Below are 21,614 nucleotides of genomic sequence, written 5' to 3'. Positions count from 1 at the left end.
TGAGGGAAAGGGAAACTAATTCAAAAGATTGAATATAGTTTGTGGACTTCGCGGATAAGTCCGAAGTGACCAAAATAAGTAAGAAGAAAAGGTGTTGTGACCAAGTAGTCACGCTACCGCGGGAATGTGGCTGTCCGGGCGAGTTCCTCGCTCGGGTGTGGGAATGTGGCTGTACGAAAACTCGTCCGGCCTCCCATAGCACACGGTTCCTCCAACAAGTGACACGGGTAATTATTCGAGGCATAGGGACAGTCATGCGGGGTGCAGATATGAATGTAGCCTTCCTCGGTTGTCGCTGCGCAGGAGAACAATAATAAACAGATTCACACAGGCATAAGCCTGCACGGGAGTAATTGATACCGTGAAGGACATGGTTAGTGTCTGGTGAAAAACCAGCCAAAGGCCCAAGACGAAGCAGGAGCATCAGTACTCTGTGGCAGAGAACATCCTTCTCTTAATCTATGTCAATGTTGGTATTCCAAATTCCGTCGGGGTAACGGTGCCATTAATTCTGAAACGAACCATCCCTATTGTTTGGAGGAACAATTCCTATATTTATCGGCCATAAGGAGGGAAGCAGGTCGGCATCGTGGAGACAAAGGTGTATGATCCGAAGGGGTGCGCGTGGTTCCAATGGCTGGGTGGAATGCTGGGCGTAGGCTCTACGCCACGATGGGACTGAGTGCTGACTCCGTGGTGCCAGCTCACCATCTACGTCAGAACAAAGCCCTTGCTTCGATTCTCACCCCGCTAGCCAAATCTACACCGGGCGAATGGGTTCCCGTGCGAGGGGCGCCGAGGGCTGCACAACCTGGACCACGTCTCACGGAAGGTTGAGAATTACAGAAGGATAATTTAGCCAGTCGGGGAGTCGAGGGTGGATAGCATGGAGAAACTCAGCAATCTGTAACACCTGTCAGTAAGACACCCCAAGCTCAAAACGGCACGACGTGAAACTCTTAATATAGGGAGCTGCCCAGCGCGCAAGCTTGATGATCCCGCAATCTGGGCGGCAAAATATGGATCAAACCGCTTCAGGACCCTCCCGTTGAAGGGAGCGGTTGATAGCTAAGTTAGGTTCTCCAAAGGGCTATCTTGAAAGGCTGAATCCGTGCGATCCCCTGCGAAACTGAAATTTCCCGTATCTAGGCACTAGTATCAGAGATGTGTCATCAACCAAATCTTAGGGAGGAGCGATCCAACAAGGATGGAGCGAAGCTAGAGGCCACAGCGGATCTTTTTTCTTTCTCCATGAGTCATATGAAGTGGAGGACATCGACGATCGGCAGGCATTGCTAAGAGGATCAGTATTGATACAGTAATGAAAAAGGGAAACTTGCAATTGCACCTTCTGCTCGTTAGTCATACGGGTTTTTATGTTTCGCCTACGGAGCCAGCGAATAACCAGAGCCAGCAGATGGCTGTTGAAAGGCTCAGTCTGAGTGCAGTCTGAGTACTGCGGTCCGCCGCGAAACCCGCAACCCCGAGCCAGTTATCAAATAAGCGTCATCACGCGAGTGTCATCAACAAGCGACGTCAGACGTACGTCATAAAAGTGCATCATCAGACGAGCGTCATCAATTAAGTCTTGTCAGACTCCTTATCAAACATCAAAGAGCCGCGAATGGAAAGACAAGGGCAACTTCATATGGAAATTTCATTGACGCGGAAGAGGTTTAGAATGGTCTGCGCATCTATTCTGGCTGCGTTGGGAAGCTCTACCCGCGCCCCCCCCTTCACGCGATGGCTCACCCAGGCACCCGTTATTATCATACTGGGAGGAAATGTGGATATAATTTCTACAGCAGGCAGTCGTGAGATGCTCACTTCCATTGCTGGTTACAGGACATGGACATGTTGGCGAGCGATAGGGCCAAAACCAAGTCCGTAGGTCGACATTCGTTTTACTGTGGCGCTGACCATGCAAGCTCGGGCCGTGTTCTATGGTTGCTGGATCAGCTGTATGGGGATCGAGCCACAATTGGAAGAGATGGGTGCACTTGTTCGATGAATAAATTGCGCGAGGGTGAAATCCCGCAACCTTTCGCGAATGCATCGGGCTTTCGTATGTGTGAAACATGTGGTGGCGAGTACGTTTTGAGTAGGTGAGAACATTGAAGCTTGCCTCGCTTAGCAGTGACCTGGCAAATGAGCTAGACTAATTGTTTCGTGGTCGCAGCGCAGGCAGTCTGCATGGAAAGGGTGGCTGAATGACCTTATTGCGCAGGATGTGGGGTTGTTTATCTGGATGGAATACCATGCAGGATGTGAGCGGTAACGTTGTCTTGTGCCGACAATAATGCATCGTCAGGGCAATCGTCAAGCCTCGCTCCAGCACTACGAGCGCATCTATGATTTCGTCAAGTCTCGCAGAAGGATGGCGGCATCGAAGGAGTAGTCAACACGTGCGTCACTCATGCGTTACTGAGCCGCGTGCCAAATAATGCTAGAAACAATAGCTTGATGCCAAATTCTCGCAGCAAGTATGCCAACGTGTAGCACTAGATATCTACTGGGCGGATGCCCAGGTAGGATGGGTTTTCATACCATTCGCTACCCCTGAAACCAACGTTGAATGGCCTTATATTATACTGGGACCTACCAACCACGTACTTTGATTGGAGGGTAGGACAATAAGGGGCCTAAGTATATAGAAGCAATATGCCGTTGCACCGGCAGCCAGAACGTGGGAGACACCTCACCGCTTTGTCAGCCTCATAAGCCAGCGAGTCCACCCCAGCGCCCAACCAACGGCGAATGGCTCCATATCATACCGATGTTCGTCAATCAATCGCTTCGGTAGGGGGTAGAATGACAAAGAAGTTGTGAGGATCCTAAGGGTGTAGAACCAGCCAGAAATAGTGATGTTCCGTGCACGGCCGGCCAAAACACGGAGGGAAAGGAGATACCTCACCACGGCAAGCTGGCGAGTTCACCCGGCAAGTGACTTTGTATCATACTTGGGTCCCTCAGTCATCCACGTCGATGGAGAGCGGGATCGCAAGCAAGTTGTAAGGATAGACCTAAGGGTATAGCGCCACGCTAGTATCAGGTACTTAGTACCGTGGACCGCCAGTCAAATTGCGGGAGAGCCGAATGAGTGAGCGACATCTCAGAATAACGATACCACAGAGGAGAGGCTTCCTTCCCTTCCCAATGCCATGTGCTTTCATTGAAGTCCGAACTAAAATACCCAATCCTCCGCGGCCATGCTATTCTTGTCATTCGAACGACGATGGCGCTCGAGGGGAAGGTCACAAAGACGATCAGATGATCCAAGTCTGAACTTGCGCAATCTCGTTGTCATGTCATACCAGCAAAATTTCCAATATCGCTGGGCATTGGGCGGAAGGCGAGTTGACCAAAGCGTGAGAGAAGAATGGGAAGGGCGCCAGGGGAAGGAACAGACGCAACCAGTATACAGAAGCTATCGATCCGAGGTTTCAAGAGTAGTTGTCAGCTAGTGTCCGAACTGAGGGGGGGGCCTTTGTCAGAGCTTAATACCTGCGCAGTATGCAAATACTGTTTCTGTGAGTAGAAAGTCACATTCCCTTGACAGCATGTGGTGTTAGTGGCATTAGGTTTTCCTGAGCCACAGGAGTATCAATATCATTTCTATAGGCGCCATCCCCATTTCGTATGCGGGATCAATCACTACCATGCTTGAAGGAACCACTCGACCAACCGTCGACATATCCGCCTAAAACTCTTAAAAACACAATGATATAGCAAGAATGTACAACAACATGTGTCACGGTCGAACTTGGGGTTGGCAAAACTAACGTGATTTGGTCAAGCGTAGGAATAACCGCACAAAGCCTTTCGGAAATCAATCAAATCATGATTCTATTAACTGGGAGAGTGCCGCATCTGGCTGAGTCTTTAGAATCACTCGTCGACGCGCACACCAGCAGCATCGCCAGCTCCCCAACAAATGACCTTGATGATGTTCTCAATAGCGAACGTCATGTCCTCCAAGGTCTGCGGCTCTCCAACCGGAGGTACGTGGACGAACAAGACCTTCGGACAGCGATCGGGGGTACCCAGGACGCCGGGAGGTAACTCTTCCTGGCGGCTTGCAGAGCTCGAGACCTCTTGATCCTGGCCATTGGCTGTCGAACTGGCTTCGGTTTCGGTGGCCGAGATAGGGAACGCTGCATGGGAGGTCACCCTCCTCCCGATCCGGTGGTGCTGCGCGAGAGAACAATAATAAACAAATTCGCAGAGATATAAACCGGCATCGCTAGAGTGAGTTATATCCTGGTAGGAAGGAGGTGGGAGGTAGGTTAGGTGTTTCTTGTAGAGGAAACTCGAAGCCCAGCCAAAACACTGAAATCTTTATCAATGACTTGCCTGTATTCCACACTGATGAACGTCCTGTACAAGTTGCTGTACGTCAATAGAGGGGTTCCAGATTTCGTCGGGACAACCCTCGTAACCTTGTCCGAATCCTCTTGGGGGCGATACGTCGTCTCTGAACCTTAGCATCGCAATTGGCTTGGGGATAATTCCAACATCTATGAACCATGAGGTATGAGTGTGTTTAAGTTTTGAGGGAGCATGTCCTTACATGGTCTTAGTGGCCTAGTCGTTGTCATCGGCATAGTAAGAGGTGGAGGCTGCACACTAAGATGGGATGGATGAACAGGTGGCGCCAACTCATTATCTATGTCAGGTTCCCGATATCCAAATCGCCTAGCCATCGCTTCAATTCTCATCCCACCAGCCGGTCCAACACCGACATGGAGGATCAAGTCGAATGGTCTATGTTGTGGAGGCAGGGAGTCCGGTAATGCCACCTAGACTTAGGCCTATGAAGTTGTCCAACGACCACATCAGAAGAGAAATTTACCGAGTCTGGAAGTTCAGGAGGAGTAGCATGGAGGGGTTCTATCACTGATAACACGTGTTGATAGGATACCCTGAGCTCGAATGAAACGATGTGAATCTCCGAAAGGAGGGATTGGCCAGTAGAGGGTACTGGGTCTATGCTTTGAGTATCCAAACGTGCCTCAAACTTCCTCAGCACTTTTCCATTGAGGGGTGCTGTGGACAGCCAAGCTGGATTGCGAGCGTAGTGACTGAATGGCTGGTAAAATTTGAGTCGGAGAACCGCTCGGTGTTGGAGTTGGGCCTACCCCATATCCAGTAACACACACGTAAAAAACCTTTGGATCAGTTTGGGACGGGGACTCCATGACCCCAGGGTCGACAAGGGCGATGCGAGATGCGAGTTGATCTTCAAATTAAAGGGGAATCCAGAGGGGGGATATCGTCCTTGAGCGCTGGGACGTCAATAAAAGTATGGGGGTGTGATATTGAAGCGCGCGATGGGCTTTTGCGTTGGTGGGCAACCGGTGAAGTTTGGGAAGGTGCTGGCGTAATTATATTATATAAGCTACGGTTGGGAAGCATTTTCCATGTTCCCTCACAGCCCCTTCTGAACCTATCGCCCTGATTTCTTCCCTTCCGAAAACTGTATTTGCAGATCCGTAGGGGGTGGAGGTCCAAGATGTGATGTTCTCTGGGAATGTGCCGTTATTCTCATGGTACCGCTTCCAAGCAACAGAAAACAAGAAAAGTTGTCCTCAGTGGCCATAACTGGAGTGTTAGGATCGACATTGACCGGTAGGGGGTGAACCGAATGGGTTTGAGCCTGGAACCGTTAAAATTGCAAACCAGGTCCCATCACGAATCCGCATAATCCTTCACATTTCTTACGGAACGGGAAGCGAGTAACATGTGACGGTGCAGGATGGGTCCAACGCATCCGCCACATGTAAGGTTAACTGAGGCAGGCGACCAGCCTCTCTCTATTGAGAATCTCCACGAATCTCCCCCTCATCCCGACCGCACCGCATCTCATTACCGAAGGTGCGGAAAGGGCTTGTGAACTGTGCAACAGTAAATTAGTTTCGGCCCCACTTTCCAATATCAGAGTGCATACGGTTCAACTAGCGGGGAGACTTCGCTTGAAATTGTAAATTAGGTTTCAAATTTTCGTCCCACTGCATACATACCTTGGCTGACAACTATTCCCATAAATGTTGCCGATATGGACGTCGCTCTCGTCCCGTCGGGACGATTGACATGGGCACGTGGTTGTCAAGTCGTTTCGGCGAATCCCGAACATGGGACTTCATCGGGTCTTGCGAGAGGTGGTTCGTTAGGTAATGTGTAGGAGCAGTTGAACTAAAGAAGCACCACTCAGTGCGGCGGCTCGGTTGGGATGGCAGTAGACTCTAAAGATATAATTGTCGGTGTAAATACATGTAAATACACATCGACATGGAATAGAGACAAGTATGGAAAGTGCACAACACCTATTATGACTTGCTCCTCCAACATGAACATGTGCTAGCGCTTCCACGGCTTGATCAGGAAGTTTGAGGTATTCGGCTATACCCGATTAGATTGAGACGGACTTTAGGCAATCTCATCCACAAAGCAAGGGGTCAAGTTCGAGTGTCCACTGCTAGTCTTGTGAATACGATCCGACAATTAGGGGTTCGGCCTCAGTTCTGGCGATCCCAGGTCTCCATTTGTGGTCAGTTGGGGTGGACGTGGAGCTCCCACTAGGCAGGATCCTAAGCTCCCACCTCAATCGGGCCTTCGTCTGCTGTCTTAAACGGTGGTTCTCACTTCCCAACTCCAACAAGGACCTACCTCTACTACTTCGTTCCCTCCATGTCTCTTAAACTTGGACGGGGGGCATAGGAGATGGTACTGTACTATTACGACCATAAGTTCATCCCATGTCGCAGCAGCCTCCGGCAACTCCCGGAGGCCGTGGGAATGAACTAATGGTCGCAGCGATAAGCGAACAGGGCCTGCTGATACCCAACTACATAGCTTGCGTCGATAAAGCAGATTCTCTCCCCGAACCTCTCAGTCACCTGCCCATTTAAGGGCCTGTACTCCACCAAATATTTAATTCATTTGTCATTGCCCCCGCTCAAATGCCGGAGATATCCGACATCACGAAATCCTCCAGCAAATCCGCCAGCACTAGTGAACTGCGGGCGATCATTAGCAGCAACAACAACAACAACGAGTCTCCATGGTCCAGGCTGCGTTAATTACATGGCTTGACCATCGACAAGCACTTGTACGATGCCAGTGTACCAGACACAACTAGGCAGGACTCCAGCCTCTATGACTTCGTAATATAGAAGACACAACAGCCTCCCCCATTCGATTTTTTCGGCATAGAGGAGCGGTGCACGTGTTTTTTGGACCAGCCATGTCCAGCTTTGGCTTGATCCCCTTCGGGAGGGCTCGGAGGAGCGATCTCGTGTATCTGCATATCATCCCAGCGTTCCGACTTCTCAGCCTCAGCGATGGAAACCATCAAACCGAAGCAGCCTCTCCCATTGGTACAAACCCGTAAATATTGATTCTTCGGCCGAAAAGCTTCGGGGGCAATGTGCTCTCGGCCGGCAGGGCGTGCGGGACCTGGCCAATCATGCAGCGTGCAATGAGCAACGCCTCTCCGGGTTATCCATTGAGGTGCCCAAAACGATAAAATTTCCAAACATTCAGGGCTTTCGCCTGCTCATAAGGATAAGATCGGAATTGGTTATTCCATTGTGGCGCTGACCGTCCATCGGGTCATATCGGATAAAACGTCAAAATTGGACGTGGACCTGTGCGTAAAGGTAAGAGGGGTAAAAAACTCTATGATTAGGAGAGATACGAATTGTCACTATAATACGAGTAGAAGTAAAGTAAAGAGTCACAATAGTCTTGTATATGTATGTATAGAAGGAAGAATTAATGGAGAATGTGGATGAAAGCAAAATCTAAATGGAACTCCAAATACTCGAAACACTGCGATGCAGGGTGTTCTCGCGATCTGAAAGAACGATACGTCAATTAGTCAGGCCAGTTTGGACATGTCGGGAGCTTCAATATCGCACCGTGGGGAAAGGACACCAATGTGGAACTAGTTCATTTACGATCCCAGCTAAGCATCTTGAAGATGAGAGGGTGGTCTGGATCGCGTCCGTATCCGTTCTCCGCGAGGTTCACGGTGTCCTTTTCACTGAATCCTAGGTTCTTAGCGAATGTGTCGAACGTCGCAAACAATTCGGTGCAGCGACTGTCTGAGGCGTTTTCCATCATAGAGAGCAGACGACAGACATGCACAGCTTGGGGGGCCTGGCCCACATCTTTCTGCATGAACGCCCCAACGAATGGGTACCTTGCGGGGTCGCAAGAGCCATAGGCGGGAGCATGAAGCTTTCCCTGCTCGTCATAGACTTGATAAAAAACTGGAGTGATATGATGAGTACCAAACGTTCAGCTGGCATCAAAAGTACGATGCGACTGACTGTAGGAAGACATATTGCAAGACGCAGAGGATGTATGGTGCGTTGGGGGTCTAAGATTGTGAGGAGTATGTAGCTTGAGTGGTGATGCTGTCCTGGCCACGCGGACCCTATATATGTAGTGGGGCGCAATTTCACGGAGATATGTCTTGTACAGGCTCAACGGCACTAGGGCACCGCCGCAGTGGCAGTAGGAGCCTTAGGAGTAAACCCAGGGGGATTAGACTCGTAAAGAGCTGCCGAAGTCAATGATCGACAGAGTCAGGAGTGACGCCCAAGCAACGAAGTTGGAATGGCCCATAAATCATTGTCGCCTTTGTTTGCAGGACCGTAGCTTGTATTCCGCAGCCATGAGTCAAATCCCATCATTCCCCTGGAGGATACCGGAATTATAGTTGAGGTCAATGAATCTTGATTGCCAATGCCAATACCGAAGACAAGTGTATCAGCGCGCAACGTTGGTCGTATTCCGAGCGGACGCTCAGGGGGGATCATAGAATGATCCGATTCACGTAGGTTTCCGCGCTAGAAGCCCAGCCACACGTGTTTGAGGCGCAAAGTCTGATCAGAAATATCAACACATGCCACCCCTGTCACCCAAAAAGGGAAGCCGCAAGTTTCAGCCAGACATCGGAGGAATGACTCCAGATTTGGATTATCAAACCACAGGAGCAGCAGGTGTCTCTCAAAGTAAAAGGACATTAATTTTGTACATGCTACCTTGGAGTTTCTCAACGCCACCGGAAAGGAATGGTGCTCGATATTCCGGATGTGACTCAGAAGTCACCTTGAACATGAGGTGGAATAACTGCGCCCGCGGAATGACTGGCGTGCATTGGGATCTTTACATAAAACGGGAAGATGCCGGTCCACCCAACTGCTCAGGAGCACCAAAGATCGTCACTGATGCTAAATTACCGTGTGGTTGCAGAACGGAAAAATTCTGGCAAAAAAAACCTACGGATCCAATTGCCCGTAGCTTCATCCGGAAGCTTCAGGACCCACTGATGCTCAAAAGCCGTTGCATGCCATTCCGGTGGAGGCGCGACCGTAGCTCAGTGTCCTCTGGCGGCCATCATCAGACATCAAGTCCGACGTCCTTCCCATCCACGTGATTACGGCAACCGCAAGGACCTGTCCGTGACCACTGGGTCAGAGAAGACAAAGAAAGTGAGACAGGAGACCATGGAGACTAGAAGAAAGCTTGACAAGTCGCAGTCACCCAGCCGGTGAGGATGTCGCTGGAATATATCATTTCATCAGATCACGTGCGCACACTGAGTAACTGTGCAGTTGCGGTTATCGCCGGAGAGCTGAACCAAACTTACCATCCTCACAGGTCTGTCCAGGGCTTCATCGGGAAATTTGACCTCCAGCTGCTTATTTTCTCCTTGTCTCTACCTCTAGTCTCCAAAATGGGTCGATATGCGGCTGATCCTCTGTTCACAAATCCAGAGAAGAGTGAGGCCCAGTGCCATAACCATGATTGGAACCTCGTCTGATGTTCTCGTATGCATCAATAGTCGCAAAGTCTCGCGGTGCGAATCTTCGCACTTCTTTCAAGAACATGCGCGAGGTTGCTGCCGCCTTAGTTGGTTCGTGTCACTTTAGAATGAATGTATAGTCCATGACCTTTAAGTTCCCTTCTCGGTTAGGCCTGAAGCTGTCGAAGGCCTACAAGTACTTGGCTGATGTACAGGAGCACAAGCAAGCTATACCTTTCAGACGTTTCAATGGAGGTGTAGGACGAACCGGTCAGGTACTCAAGTTCAAAACCACTCAGGGTGCGTATGTACAACTTATGTTCATGTTAATTGTTGGTGACTATCCGAATCAGGTCGATGGCCTGAGAAATCTTGCAGATACATTATCCGCCTGCTGAAGAATGCAGAAGCCAATGCCGATAATAAAGGCCTCGACGTCGAATCACTGAAGATTAAGAACATTGTTGTCCAGCAGGCTCCTGTCAGTTGCAATTGGTTTTGCCATGTTTTCACAAATCAGCTGCTAATTTACTTGACATCTCATAGAAAACGCGCAGACGTACATACCGTGCGCATGGTCGCATCAATCCTTTCCTTGGGCATCCTTGTCATATCGAGGTCATCCTTGGTGTTCCCGACGAGGTAGTGCCTCGCAACAACGACAAAGACGGGAAAGGTCTTGTGAAGTTAACTGGGCTGAACAGGCGACAAATTGCACGGAAACGGATCACTGCTTTAGCTGTTTGATGTGTGGGTGCGACTAACAATGGAAGGAAGCGGTATAGTTATGTGTATGTTCTAATTAGGTCTTATGCTTCACATGATCATGACCGTTCCTGTCCTGGTGTCTTGGGTCTTCACATTGGTGAATTTTTGGCGTTGTCTAACCGCGTGGCTGGGGATTTAACCACGAGATGGCCACATCACTGGGGGGAATTGATGGACAACTGCGTGGACCGTAATGTACATACAAAAATAGGGGTGCAATGGTGTGCATGATTGGTGAGTGGGCACTGTAAGGGGATAGTGGATTGTTCAACAGTGGACTCTCGATGAGTGCATCGAGATCAATCTCCGCAGCAAGCAAAGGGTAGGCTCGAAGCCCAGGTAGGCTGGGCGGCAATCAAGCTTGCCGCGCGAAGGGGGGTTCCGTATCACGAAGCCAGCGGGTGTGAACTGAAGGAACAGAATCTGACGAGGAAATTTCATCGGCCGTTAAGATTGAGACCCCTTCGTTTGTTGACACCTTCGACAGTTAGTACCATGAGTAATATGCAACCGCGCTAGCTATCAGTTTAGTTTAAAGCAACGGAAATGCCGGGCATGGAATGATGGGGGAGAATTGCCGAGCTCTCCTAAGGCGCAAAGGGTTGTGCGTCGCCATTCGCAAATGTGATGAGCGCGGAATGACTTTGTCTAAGATGCTGATAATATGTGTGTTGCCGCTGACGGAGGTCTCCGCGCGGTCGCGCGCAGAGGACGGAGTGGTGTGTGCGATCAGGGCGATCCCATCGTTGTGCTAAACGTCAATTCAGCACACAAGACCTGGGAGTCGGTCCCCGGTTGCCAGGTATGAAAGCTCCCCAAAGTTTCACCGCACTTGACGCCGATCGCCACATTAACATCGTCGTAGTTCCGGGTCCTCCATCCGTTTCAAACGGAGGTTAGGGGTTTATATGATTTGCTGTCATTCACTCTGTGGCACAAAAACGTTTGTAATTCGTTCCAGGTGCTCCGCCAATGAGTGGCGTCTATACCTGCAAAATGTCCCTGTGGTGAAAGTTGCCACCATGCCATGGTCGAAACTTCAGTCTTGTACACCATCTCCTGTATCTACCTCACCATTTTCTTGGGCAACAGCAGTCCGTCAAAATGTAATAGCTGATCGATAAAACGTATTCTCAGCGAGTACACCGGCCGTATACCCCTCGATAGCAAGTAGCCAAATTCCGCGAGGGGCCAAAAGCTCGTGGCGAGATTCAAACGTCAATTCAGTGGACAAAGGGTGGGAATCGATCTTGGTTACCGGCGGCTTGCTGTATTTCTCCGCAATTAACGCCGAGCACCCGTCGCTATGGTTCCATCTGCCAAGGTGGCCAGGGTCAACCTGATCGATTTGCCACCGTTGACACTGTGGCACGGAAACTTTTGTGACTCGTTCCGGATGCTTCGCCTTGGATGAATGGCTTCTTGAGCTTCGAGCGCGAAATATAAAAGTCGCTGCCATACCATGGTCGAAACTTCAATCTCGAGCACTCCTGTATACCATCTGTTGTATCCACTATCTACCTCGCCTTCCACACACTTGCGCATCTATGGATTCCTTCTACACCATTTTCCTTTCTAAGTCTGACGTTGCGGACAAGAGCAGTCTCATTGAGTTGTCTGATGTGGATCTCTACACTCCCGTTTCTTTTGGTAACGGAGGGAACTCTAATGACCCCTTCTGCGTTGTTGCTTAGCCCAAGGACACGCTTCAGTACGTATCCGTTCTCCCAGAAAAATCCTTCCGTTCTTATGCCATCCCCAGCTAAGAATATCCCAATGTAACGCTGACCGTGTTCGCTGGATTTCTTTCGCTGGATTTCGATTATATTATTGTGGGTCTGATCTGCTTACTGTTCTAGTCCCAGCGTTGAGCCTCCAAAATTTTTAGAAATCCCCTCCCACTCGATGTGTAGCTTAAATTAAACTTTAGTTCCCCCTGTGCTTCCTCGATTCGTTCCGCATAGTGCACCAGCCTTGGTTTTCAGATTGTGCTGTTACTTAGTCTTACAATATTGATCAGTTTGCACCTTCACCTATCTGTTCCAGCGCGAACAACAATGCGTCTGTGTGGTCGTTGAAGCCAAGAGCCTCTAGATTAGATAAACAATAGAAGAAATAACAATATGCAGCAGGCTCCATTCAATACCAACTCGGTGCCCATCAATGGTGGGGTTACGGTGAGCGAAGCGCTCCCTGCCAGGTTTGTAGGATTGGGGAACACGGAGAAGGCAGTTCCGCTGGTAGGGGGAGTTGTGTTCATCCTATTTATAATGTTTGCAAGACTTGGGAAATCGGGAGAACCTATCCACATTTATCCAGCTCTGTTTGGTTTGATAGTGGTCGACAACGCTTACCCCATCCCGTAACAGGGTCCCATCCATCCGTGGCTTCGAATCCCCCTGTGTTACACCCAGGATTGCTGCCATTGATGATATCATTCATACCCCTGCCCTGCAATTGGTAAAGCAGTGGATTACTTCAGTGGAAGTTAGTTGGGGAATGGCTGAGAGAGATTGATGAAGACCTACAGGAACCCGAGTGTTTTGCCCCGTTTCATAAGAGCCATGTCGTTCAAATGCGAAACCTAGTCTCCATGAACATGACGCGCAGTGAAGTCCTATTTTGAGATACTCACAATGGCAGCGACCGTGGGTGTGGATGCACTGGTACCCTTGGTTTCAACAACAGTTCCATTCAGAATGTACAAATAAGACATCCCTAGGGCAGCAATGTCCGGATATGCGCGACCTTTGTCGTTGTATTTTCCTGGGGAAAGCATTCAGCAAAGTGCCAGAACGACTGGGCTACCTACTCGCCTCGAAACTGGCCACCCATCCGGCTCGCGTAGGACGACACAGCTTCATTTTGATACGAAGGCCTTATAAAGTAATTACTGAACCCTCCGCCACTGAAATAGGCAGCGACCTCAGGCCATGAACTAGTAGATCCGACAGCAGTAACACTAATTTTTATTTGAGCGCGTCTTGAACATGTATATCAAACATCAAATACTCACTAGGGACAACTCGCGGGGAATGACGGTACAAAAGCACCTCTCGTATTCTGACAAGAGTAGGGCGTAGTCCCTCCCACCCCGTGGTCGCCACTTGCGTGAAGGACACTAACGCCCCGAACGCCAAGTTCTGCATACATTTGACAAATCCGCGTAGCATAATCAATCGGAATAGAACGTTCATCATCCGCTGATCATTCATATATCAGCGCCAAGGGCCAAGGCCAAGGATTCCGAGGCACTCACCATAGCTGATAGACATTGTGGTCGGAAGCTTATCGTCCTCTTTGGCTAACATGTACGGCAGCAAGATGTCATATCTGAAGAACTCAGTATTGTTTGACACGAACTAAGAATGGTATTAAATACGCAGATGCTCACGGTTCATTGCTCATAGAGTTTGTGCTCCCGGGTCCTAGTCCGGTCGTGCTGTAGATAACTCGATGGACGTGAGCTAATGCGTGGTCAGGTGTTTGTTGAAATAGCGGACCAACCTGTTCTTGTGGGGTACTTGAGGAGAACCATGCATGTCAGCGAGTGGAACAATAATTCCACCAGATGCTTACTGTCAGGGCGCTGGCATATTGGAAGTCTAGACTCTTCGGGAAAAAATTAGTAGGTGGCGTTTGAAATAAGGATGAGATTCTAACCCCCTCTCGAGTACCTGATCCCGGGTATTGGTGATAGGATCCTCCTTACAAACATGAGATAAACTGCAGCGTAAACGAGAGCCACAGAAACACACCATTCACATTTTCGATTGAGGGCGTACTATTGAGTGCATGAGGTGCTAATTTTTCCCAGAAGAGTTTCGTATCTTCTAAATTGACACGATCCCCAAGAAAGCTGGAGTGGAGGTCACACGCCCGTGAATATAAGGTGCTTGGTTGTTGTTGTACATACAATCTTACTTGGCAACTGCGATCATACTTCGATTGGACGATGCGGTGTAGTTCGTAAAACCGTAAACCGACATGAGATATTGGGGGTCAACAAAGCCAGACGGGGCTTGGAGTCGCCTGGGCTTTCCTGACCGGCGAGCCATTGTGAGGCCTCCATCGCCGGGATGTAGCAGATCCCCGCAATGCCGCGCACAGGAATGACGAAGACCGACCCTTTCAAAAGAATCACTCCGCCGCCCCTCCGGTGGTCCAAAGTAGTTCGTAGGTTGGACGGTATCAATATGAGGGTGAACTTCGTTTGGGAGGTCGTAAGAAGCGCATCGTAGCAGCATTTTCCCGGAATAGACGCTCGAATACAACATATACGTTGCATTGAGGATGGCCTCTGCCTTGGAGACTGTTACATTGACACTGATCCAATCCAGCGCTGGAGAGCGATGAGCAGCATGCAGGTTGATCCCATGAGATGACAGAAACGCATCAACCGCTCTCAGAGTTTCATTGGTCGGCCGCGTGAAGTTCTCAACTTCCTGCTTTGTCAAATGTTGTCTCCAGCGAGGACTTAAAGGATTGCTGATGTCCAACAACTTCTTCTCCAGCGATGGAAAATTGCCTTGACGCAAAGCAAAACGTAAGGTGAGCGGATAATCAGGCGGTGGTGCAGAGTCTACCATCCAAGGGGGAGGAGGAGAAAGGGTACGTCTGACGTTGGGTGTAGACAGCATGATGCTTCCAAAAGCCACTGACACGAAGAACATGAAACCCCGCCCAGGAGCAAGGAAGTGTGAGAGTACGAAAGTGAGAAGCAGAAGATGGGGCAGGGGACGGCTACGTTTCCATTCTCCTGCAAATCCTCGACAACGTCGGAGCTCGCAACATAGTCAAGGCACAAAGGCGAATTAGGAACATTGGGTGGCTGTGCTAGCCTAAACCGCTTTCGTCATATAATTCGATCTGCGGATAAACCTCGGCAAATCAGACAAGGAGTCTGTTCCAATAGAGGCCTGCATATCCGTTGATCCGCTTGATGAACGAGGCCGGGTGGAACATCTCTAAGCAGTTCTCCAACGCGTTGCAACCAAAACAGCTCGATGTCTAATGGATGACACATAACTGAATGTTCGCCGAGCGCTAAGCCTCTAAGTGTTCCAATAGAGGCTGGTAACCTGCCTACACTAAGCCGGCTGCGTGATTCCATGAGTCGTTTCGGCGGTCCATAGATGTTTAGCTAGGCTACAAAGACATTAATGCTAGTGGCCCTGCAAGCACTGGCACACTTCAATAAGTTTACATTGTACGTTCGTGTCGGCTGCGAGGCTGAGGCCTTTCAGGTCTGTTAGCAGCACGCTGGATAAATACACGTCTGCCAGGATAGGTGAAACACGAAAGAACGCGCGGTACAGGCAAACATCGCGCCCCTAGCGGATAGTGTAATGAGAACTGAGGGCTAACAGAACGGAAACGAGAAGGGGCTACATAGAAGACCAACAATTGCCCGGTGTTTCACCGACTCAGCATAGAATATGGAACGTTCGTTGTGTGTTTGCCTCACCAGGTGGACCAAAACTCAGCACGAATCCAGGCATAAGAAAGGGACAGTTATCGTGCTTCTAGCGCACCATATGGGGGAGCTGAGCCATAAAATCAACCAATGCAGGGGAGCTCCCGCCAGTGGCGTAACCCAATGTTAGTGGCGAAAAAATACACGAGTGGACCTGATCAGCTTACTATTAGATTTACTCCTTGCCCAACAATGAGGGCGACGTAAGTTATCCCTGGACATATAAGGATGTCAGCATGAGTCTCAATGTGAGAGGGGAAATGATACTTACGGCCAAACCTGTTGGGTGGATACCAGATAGACGAAAGGAAGTAACGCAGAGCTCAATAGGCGCCGTCTCAGTCTCTCGTAAACAGTGCAATGAAAAGTAATATTGTACACAACTACCTGGATAGATCCACGTCTGCTAGGATAGGTGAAACACTGGAACGGATCCCAGCACGAATCCAGAACTGTCAACATGCTTCTAGCGTACCATATGGCGAAGCTGAGCTATCAAATCGACGGGAAGCTCCCACCAGTGGCGTAACCATGTTAGTGGCGAAAAATACACGAGTGGACCTAATCGGCTTACCATTAAATTTGCTCCTTGCCCAACAATGAGGGCGACATAAGATATTCCTGCACATGTAAGGATGTCAGCGTGAGTCTCAATGTGAGAGGGGAAATGGTACTTACGGCCAAACCTGTCGGGTGAATACCATACGAGCCAACTGGCTCGCACAGTTCCACCCCAACAGGAAAGGGGCATGGACAACAGGCGCAAGCGCCAGTGGGAACATGTCCATACCAACGCCACGAGGGCGTCCCGCTGAAGTGCTCTCCCACTCTCCCGAAATAAACAGGACATACCGCTGCGTGAACGAATTCGATGAATATTGCTTGCTAGCTAAAAGAAAATCATGGTACGTACTATTCGTATGACGGAAGTGATGTGTTCGCCGCTTTTGTTGGAAGTATGGTCCAGAAATAGGGTATAACGCTGATCGATGAGCTACACAAGAAGGGAAAGATCCAAGACGAAATACACAGAAAGAAGCCTGCCGACGGGGTACTCCAAACCGAAAGACTGAGAGCTTCAAGGGAAACGGCCCGGGGCAAGAGCATACAGTGATAGAAACATGGTGGAGCAGAAAGGAAGGGGGGTCGTTCTTTCTCACCGTGCGTCCATTGGATAGAAAAGGGTGTGTATGGGTTCCCGTATTCAATTTGCCTCCGCTTTGTGTTCCACTCCCCTCTGTCTATGGAACCTGCAAGGTGCGTCAAATCCATAAGGTATGCAACGGGTCGTCGGAGTCCATCGGCAGCCCAAACAGTCACAGAGGGAAAGCAGGATGTGTAGACCGGTAAAACTGATCCACAAGCAGTTCGCCAAAGCAGACGTGGACGGGTTGCATGAAGATGAGAGCTGTGACCATAAGTGATATAACCCACAGCCTCAGGATCCGATAGTGTTGAGGTCGCGAAAGGAAAGGTTTTGAGTGGCTACCAACGAGACATTGATGATGCAAGGATGGTGACGGCTAGAGTTCCGGGAGCAAGGGCGTAGGGAAAAAGGAACTGGCAAGCTCTGCGGTTGCGCATCCATCGGATTGAAAGGGCCCCATGCGTCTTCGCACTTGATTTAGTTGGTTGTTGCTCGCTTCCTAGACGATAGAATCCACAAGGCGCGTCGGAGTCAATTACAACAAGTCTTCGAAGTCCCGGACAAGAATACATTGGCTCCATCCCAAGCTGTCATGGAGGAAGGTAACAGTTGATCCGATGGTCACGATGGAAAGAAGCGAAGCTGGTCAATAAGTGGTCTTGACGAAGCGAGCGGACACGGCAAGGCCGCACAGAGATGGAAGCTACGGTCACAGGTCGATGAGAAGGCCAAGGTGCCAAAGTGCAGTGAGCGAAGATCGACAGCCCAGAGATCATCAAACGTCAGAGTTGTTGCGTAATAGGCAGGGAACTTGTACAGGAAGGGGAACGTCAACGTGGACAACGAGTGGGACGCCAAGGGCCTTCATCCATTGAGTGAAAGGAGTTCAGAATGGCCACAAACCAGGCGTCGAGAGACAATCCAAGGACAGCAAAGGCGAGTAGCGACGGGGTTCCGAGAGCGAGGGGGGGAGAAGAAGGAACTGGTGGGGAGAACTAATGCTCAGACCATGCTTTTATGCCTTTCAGATCTATTCAATCCTCTCTTTGTGATGGCCACGCTCCAGACTGCTGCAAGAATGAATGAAACCTTCCAAATTAGACCACTTTCTTCGTCGAAATCCCAACCAGCGATATGAACACGATCCCAGAATACGTAGTTGATATTTCACAAATTTCGAAATTTCTCGTCAGCCAGTGCACCGTTTGGCTTCGTCCAACCGCGAAATTGCTCTCAAAACCTCCCGCAACAATTTCCGTGAGCAGGAGTTCAGGGAACGATACAAGACGATGCCAGGAGGGGGAGAGAAGGCCCGTTGGGAAGACATATTCACTCTTTGGCTAGGAAGATGGCTAGGAAAGATCCGGTTATCAAGGTGATGCATCAGTGTATTGGTTATTCGTGGATTATTAACCGAATTGACTCTATATAGTAGAAGAATTTGCGCACCCCTGACAAGGTCATGCCCCGAAACCATCGCTGCACTGGGGCACAAAATTTGCCGCACTCCTGAATATACCGCTGAAGAGTGTAACGGTGCACCGTGTCGCCGACGCCACTTCGTGGCAAAGAAAACACCAGTCGACGCCTCCACAAATGCGACATGGACCCTTCAGCTGCTGTTAGGTATTTCGTAAATGAGATCCAGATCTTCCCAGCCGATTCAGTCAACTCCGATTTTTTGAGGGATTCCTCTTGAGACACAGATCATGAACCATATCATTCCGTTGACGGCGAGCGTGGAGAAATGCTCATACGGAGCTGAACGATTGGAAGAGGACGGGCGAGATAAGCTCGCGATCTGGTATTCGAACGTTGCGGAAAACTTAGGAACCAAGCCCATCTCATCAGGAATCCACCCAAAAAACGGAGATATGTAACAAAGATTACCTAAGTATCAGCTGGTATTGTGATGAATGAGGAAGGTTCGTTCCCACCGGCTGCCCTGCGCCGAATGGATGGACATTGGACCCCCAATCCGGGTCCGCCACGTGCCCAGGGAAAGCACAACCACAACCACAAGGTGCAGCTACACCAGACATCACAAAGCACAGGAAAAACACGCCAATGGAAAGCCGCACTAAGCGATTGCAGAAGTGTGCGTCTGGCTGGGGGAAATTTCTTGAATAGGAAATCTTGTGGCTAGCGCTTCCAGTCCCCTGTGTGGCGAGATTGTTTCTCAGCTTATACACGTTGAATCCATAACTGAGAAAGGTGTCCTCCGTTATGCGCTTAATTTTAGCGTTCGCAAACAGCTTCTGTTCATTACAAAATCAGTGGTGGAAACGCCGATATCAATAACCTTTTCACTGCGTCTGCCACATGAAGTTGACAATTTTAGGGACCCATTTGCTGCAGAAAGCGCCCCCCGTTCCTGTTCATGCATCCTCACGCGTCGAGTGACGCCCAATATCAAGTCTGTACCCGTTTACCGTACTGGCTGCAAGCCACCCCTTCGACCCGCTACTTCCTGCGCGACCGGACATCGCCTATCTAATCCTGTCAAGGGTGGAGGCTGCCTGACGTGGTAGTTGTGTGATGTAAATGCCACTGATGCTCTCAAGGAATTGGTGCGGCGCTACATTTCTGAACGCCTGAACTTTGTCAATAGACATCAGGCCAATATGGGAGTTGCTGAAGATCCAAACCCCAATTCACTGGAATGGAGAGACATATTTCCTTCTACCCCTCCATTCCGGTGAACAATGGAGGCATTGACCTTCAGGCCACATAACAGACTGATGGACATCGAACACATCCGGCTTGTCGTAAGAATCGAAAGGCCTGCGGGACCCCGACTCATATGCAGCAAATGAATCATTGTGTGCCCATTGTTGGCATGGTTGAGGGTCTGGTGCCAGTACGAGCGACTCTATAAATCATGGTTCGACTCCGAACGCTGACGCATATTTCCCGGTTACGAGCATAAACATCGTGCACCAGCTCCACATTTTTCAAGGAGGTGGGGTTACCTACCGCGACCAGGTCTAAGAAAGTCTCCAGAATCGGAATGTCGTCCCAACCACCAGCTGGAATATGGCTATTTCTCAGAGAGACATTTCGTTCATCTGCAATGACGGATAAGGCGAAGGTGAGAGATATGAATATGGCGACTCAGCACCGTAAATGGAAGTTCCTTCCATGCTCGCTTGCTTCCGTTTACCTTCCTATCCATCTCGTTCGAGCGTTGGAGGGCTACAGCATGTTAGTCTGCCTGCTAACGACAGCCACATGGCTATTGTTTCGTCTCCTCACCTCAAAAGTGATATCCCGGGGGAGGTGAAAGCTTGCTGAGGTGCATCTCCAATTCCGCGATCTCACTCGCTCTCGTGCGTGTGAGGTCAATGGCTCCGGAACATTATCTTTCCCCACTGTTCTCCCTCCCTTCTACTGGTAGGAGACGGAAATGCCCCGACACTGCCCAAATTTCCGCGGCCCGTTCACGTAGGAACAATCTCATCTATTCCCTAACCGAACCACCCGTATCGCTCCGTGCGGGTGAGTGCTCTCCTTGTCGTTTTCACCATGCGAGAATGAACGTGCGCAATCCGGGTGAATACACAGAAAAATCGTTGATTTGTTGAGCTCTAACCCAATTCAGGGCGCCTGGCAGCTAGCGTACGTAAGCAGATGGCGGCAGAAATTTTACTTGAACCCGTTTGCACCATTCCGTTTCGTTTCGGCGACCGCTTTCGCGTTCCTTGCACCGACCAATACTCTAACTCGTCAATTTATTAACTTCCTACAAGGCTCACTTGCGTTTTAGGGGCCTCAGACCTGCGCTTCGTTACCCGTTCTTTCTTTCTGCTTACACTTGGTTCAGAAGGATTGCTTCGATTCTCCACCCCGAAAACGCTCATATCCATTACTCTACAAGTGCTTCATGCAACGAATAGATATCCATGAATCTACTCTTACAATATTACGGATTCAACTGCATTGACTTCATTTGGGATCATCTTGAATCACAGCCGATTCCATTGATATGAGGCAGTCGATATATTCAAAGATAACCACTTCCCTGCTCTTCTGGTTAGTGATTCGGACCTTCTTGTAAAAACCATTATCTATAACCCACCTCTTGCTCTGCGAATATTTGACTCGGATTCCCCCGGTGTTGCAGCAATAGTTCTCGCCAAGTAGCCTTGTGGCCGACGCGAAAACACGGTTTACATTGCACGGATATTTCGTAAAGGTGGGCCACTACTAGGCGACAAACACGGACATTGACATTTCTCTAACCCATGCAGGATTGCGCGATTTGTTGTTACCTCCTAAAGTTTCTTAGTTCCCTCGTTTAGCATCAGCAAAAGTGGGGATAAAATGGCCTTTATCTTTGCATCAGTTCACCTAAGTAGAAAACAACATTTTCCCCCATCGATTGCGACCAAATGAACTCACCACCTCTG

General features: G+C 49.6%; 6 protein-coding genes across 6 annotated transcripts; 3 read left to right on the top strand and 3 right to left on the bottom strand.

Moving 5' to 3' along the window:
* Positions 1–633: 633 nt before the first annotated feature.
* Positions 634–1,072, top strand: EI90DRAFT_3014911 (uncharacterized protein; the record flags this gene model as incomplete). Its single annotated transcript, XM_039056837.1, has 2 exons — positions 634–832; positions 969–1,072. The coding sequence occupies 2 exons, from the start codon at positions 634–636 to the stop codon at positions 1,070–1,072; spliced, it is 303 nt and encodes a 100-aa protein (XP_038918153.1).
* A 2,804-nt stretch (positions 1,073–3,876) lies between these two features.
* On the bottom strand, positions 3,877–5,252 carry EI90DRAFT_2993553 (uncharacterized protein). Its single transcript, XM_039056153.1, has 5 exons — positions 5,139–5,252; positions 4,853–5,089; positions 4,571–4,799; positions 4,354–4,517; positions 3,877–4,260 (listed from the first exon to the last, which is right to left on the bottom strand). The coding sequence occupies exons 1-5, from the start codon at positions 5,196–5,198 to the stop codon at positions 3,889–3,891; spliced, it is 1,062 nt and encodes a 353-aa protein (XP_038918152.1). The 5' UTR covers positions 5,199–5,252; the 3' UTR covers positions 3,877–3,888.
* Positions 5,253–7,950: 2,698 nt separating this feature from the next.
* Positions 7,951–8,346, bottom strand: EI90DRAFT_3014909 (uncharacterized protein; the record flags this gene model as incomplete). Its single annotated transcript, XM_039056836.1, has 2 exons — positions 7,951–8,273; positions 8,334–8,346. The coding sequence occupies 2 exons, from the start codon at positions 8,344–8,346 to the stop codon at positions 7,951–7,953; spliced, it is 336 nt and encodes a 111-aa protein (XP_038918151.1).
* Positions 8,347–8,599: 253 nt separating this feature from the next.
* EI90DRAFT_445172 (uncharacterized protein) lies at positions 8,600–9,619 on the top strand. Its single transcript, XM_039067624.1, has one exon. It carries the CDS (start codon positions 8,912–8,914, stop codon positions 9,443–9,445), a length of 534 nt encoding a protein of 177 aa, XP_038918150.1. The 5' UTR covers positions 8,600–8,911; the 3' UTR covers positions 9,446–9,619.
* Positions 9,620–9,735: 116 nt separating this feature from the next.
* Positions 9,736–10,954, top strand: EI90DRAFT_2970074 (60S ribosomal protein L17 L23). Its single transcript, XM_039055675.1, has 5 exons — positions 9,736–9,791; positions 9,854–9,925; positions 9,986–10,114; positions 10,168–10,295; positions 10,361–10,954. The coding sequence occupies exons 1-5, from the start codon at positions 9,746–9,748 to the stop codon at positions 10,559–10,561; spliced, it is 576 nt and encodes a 191-aa protein (XP_038918149.1). The 5' UTR covers positions 9,736–9,745; the 3' UTR covers positions 10,562–10,954.
* Positions 10,955–12,582: 1,628 nt separating this feature from the next.
* On the bottom strand, positions 12,583–15,396 carry EI90DRAFT_3049656 (peptidase S8/S53 domain-containing protein). Its single transcript, XM_039059706.1, has 13 exons — positions 14,507–15,396; positions 14,341–14,441; positions 14,246–14,289; positions 14,162–14,194; positions 14,090–14,105; positions 13,977–14,034; positions 13,842–13,915; positions 13,599–13,785; positions 13,399–13,544; positions 13,218–13,348; positions 13,111–13,166; positions 12,937–13,058; positions 12,583–12,883 (listed from the first exon to the last, which is right to left on the bottom strand). The coding sequence occupies exons 1-13, from the start codon at positions 15,253–15,255 to the stop codon at positions 12,678–12,680; spliced, it is 1,923 nt and encodes a 640-aa protein (XP_038918148.1). The 5' UTR covers positions 15,256–15,396; the 3' UTR covers positions 12,583–12,677.
* Between the last annotated feature and the right edge of the window lie 6,218 nt (positions 15,397–21,614).

This window comes from Cantharellus anzutake (assembly GCF_015039405.1).
Source record: "Cantharellus anzutake strain C23 chromosome Unknown EI90scaffold_15, whole genome shotgun sequence".
NCBI classification, from domain to species: Eukaryota; Fungi; Basidiomycota; class Agaricomycetes; order Cantharellales; family Hydnaceae; genus Cantharellus; species Cantharellus anzutake.
The sequence above is the reverse complement of the archived record's forward strand: the minus strand, read 5'-3'. Positions and strand labels throughout refer to the sequence as shown.

Coding starts and splice junctions, on each gene's coding strand:
- EI90DRAFT_2993553 (XM_039056153.1), bottom strand. CDS start 5,198: ATGGAGTCCCCGTCCCAAACTGATCCAAAGGTTTTTTACGTGTGTGTT. Junction 4,518..4,570: donor GACTAGGCCACTAAGACCAT/GTAAGGACATGC, acceptor CATGGTTCATAG/ATGTTGGAATTATCCCCAAG. Junction 4,261..4,353: donor TTCATCAGTGTGGAATACAG/GCAAGTCATTGA, acceptor CCTTCCTACCAG/GATATAACTCACTCTAGCGA.
- EI90DRAFT_445172 (XM_039067624.1), top strand. CDS start 8,912: ATGCCACCCCTGTCACCCAAAAAGGGAAGCCGCAAGTTTCAGCCAGAC.
- EI90DRAFT_2970074 (XM_039055675.1), top strand. CDS start 9,746: ATGGGTCGATATGCGGCTGATCCTCTGTTCACAAATCCAGAGAAGA. Junction 10,115..10,167: donor CAAGTTCAAAACCACTCAGG/GTGCGTATGTAC, acceptor TATCCGAATCAG/GTCGATGGCCTGAGAAATCT. Junction 10,296..10,360: donor TTGTTGTCCAGCAGGCTCCT/GTCAGTTGCAAT, acceptor GACATCTCATAG/AAAACGCGCAGACGTACATA.
- EI90DRAFT_3049656 (XM_039059706.1), bottom strand. CDS start 15,255: ATGTTCTTCGTGTCAGTGGCTTTTGGAAGCATCATGCTGTCTACACCC. Junction 14,290..14,340: donor CTCAATCGAAAATGTGAATG/GTGTGTTTCTGT, acceptor CATGTTTGTAAG/GAGGATCCTATCACCAATAC. Junction 13,786..13,841: donor CACAATGTCTATCAGCTATG/GTGAGTGCCTCG, acceptor ATGAATGATCAG/CGGATGATGAACGTTCTATT.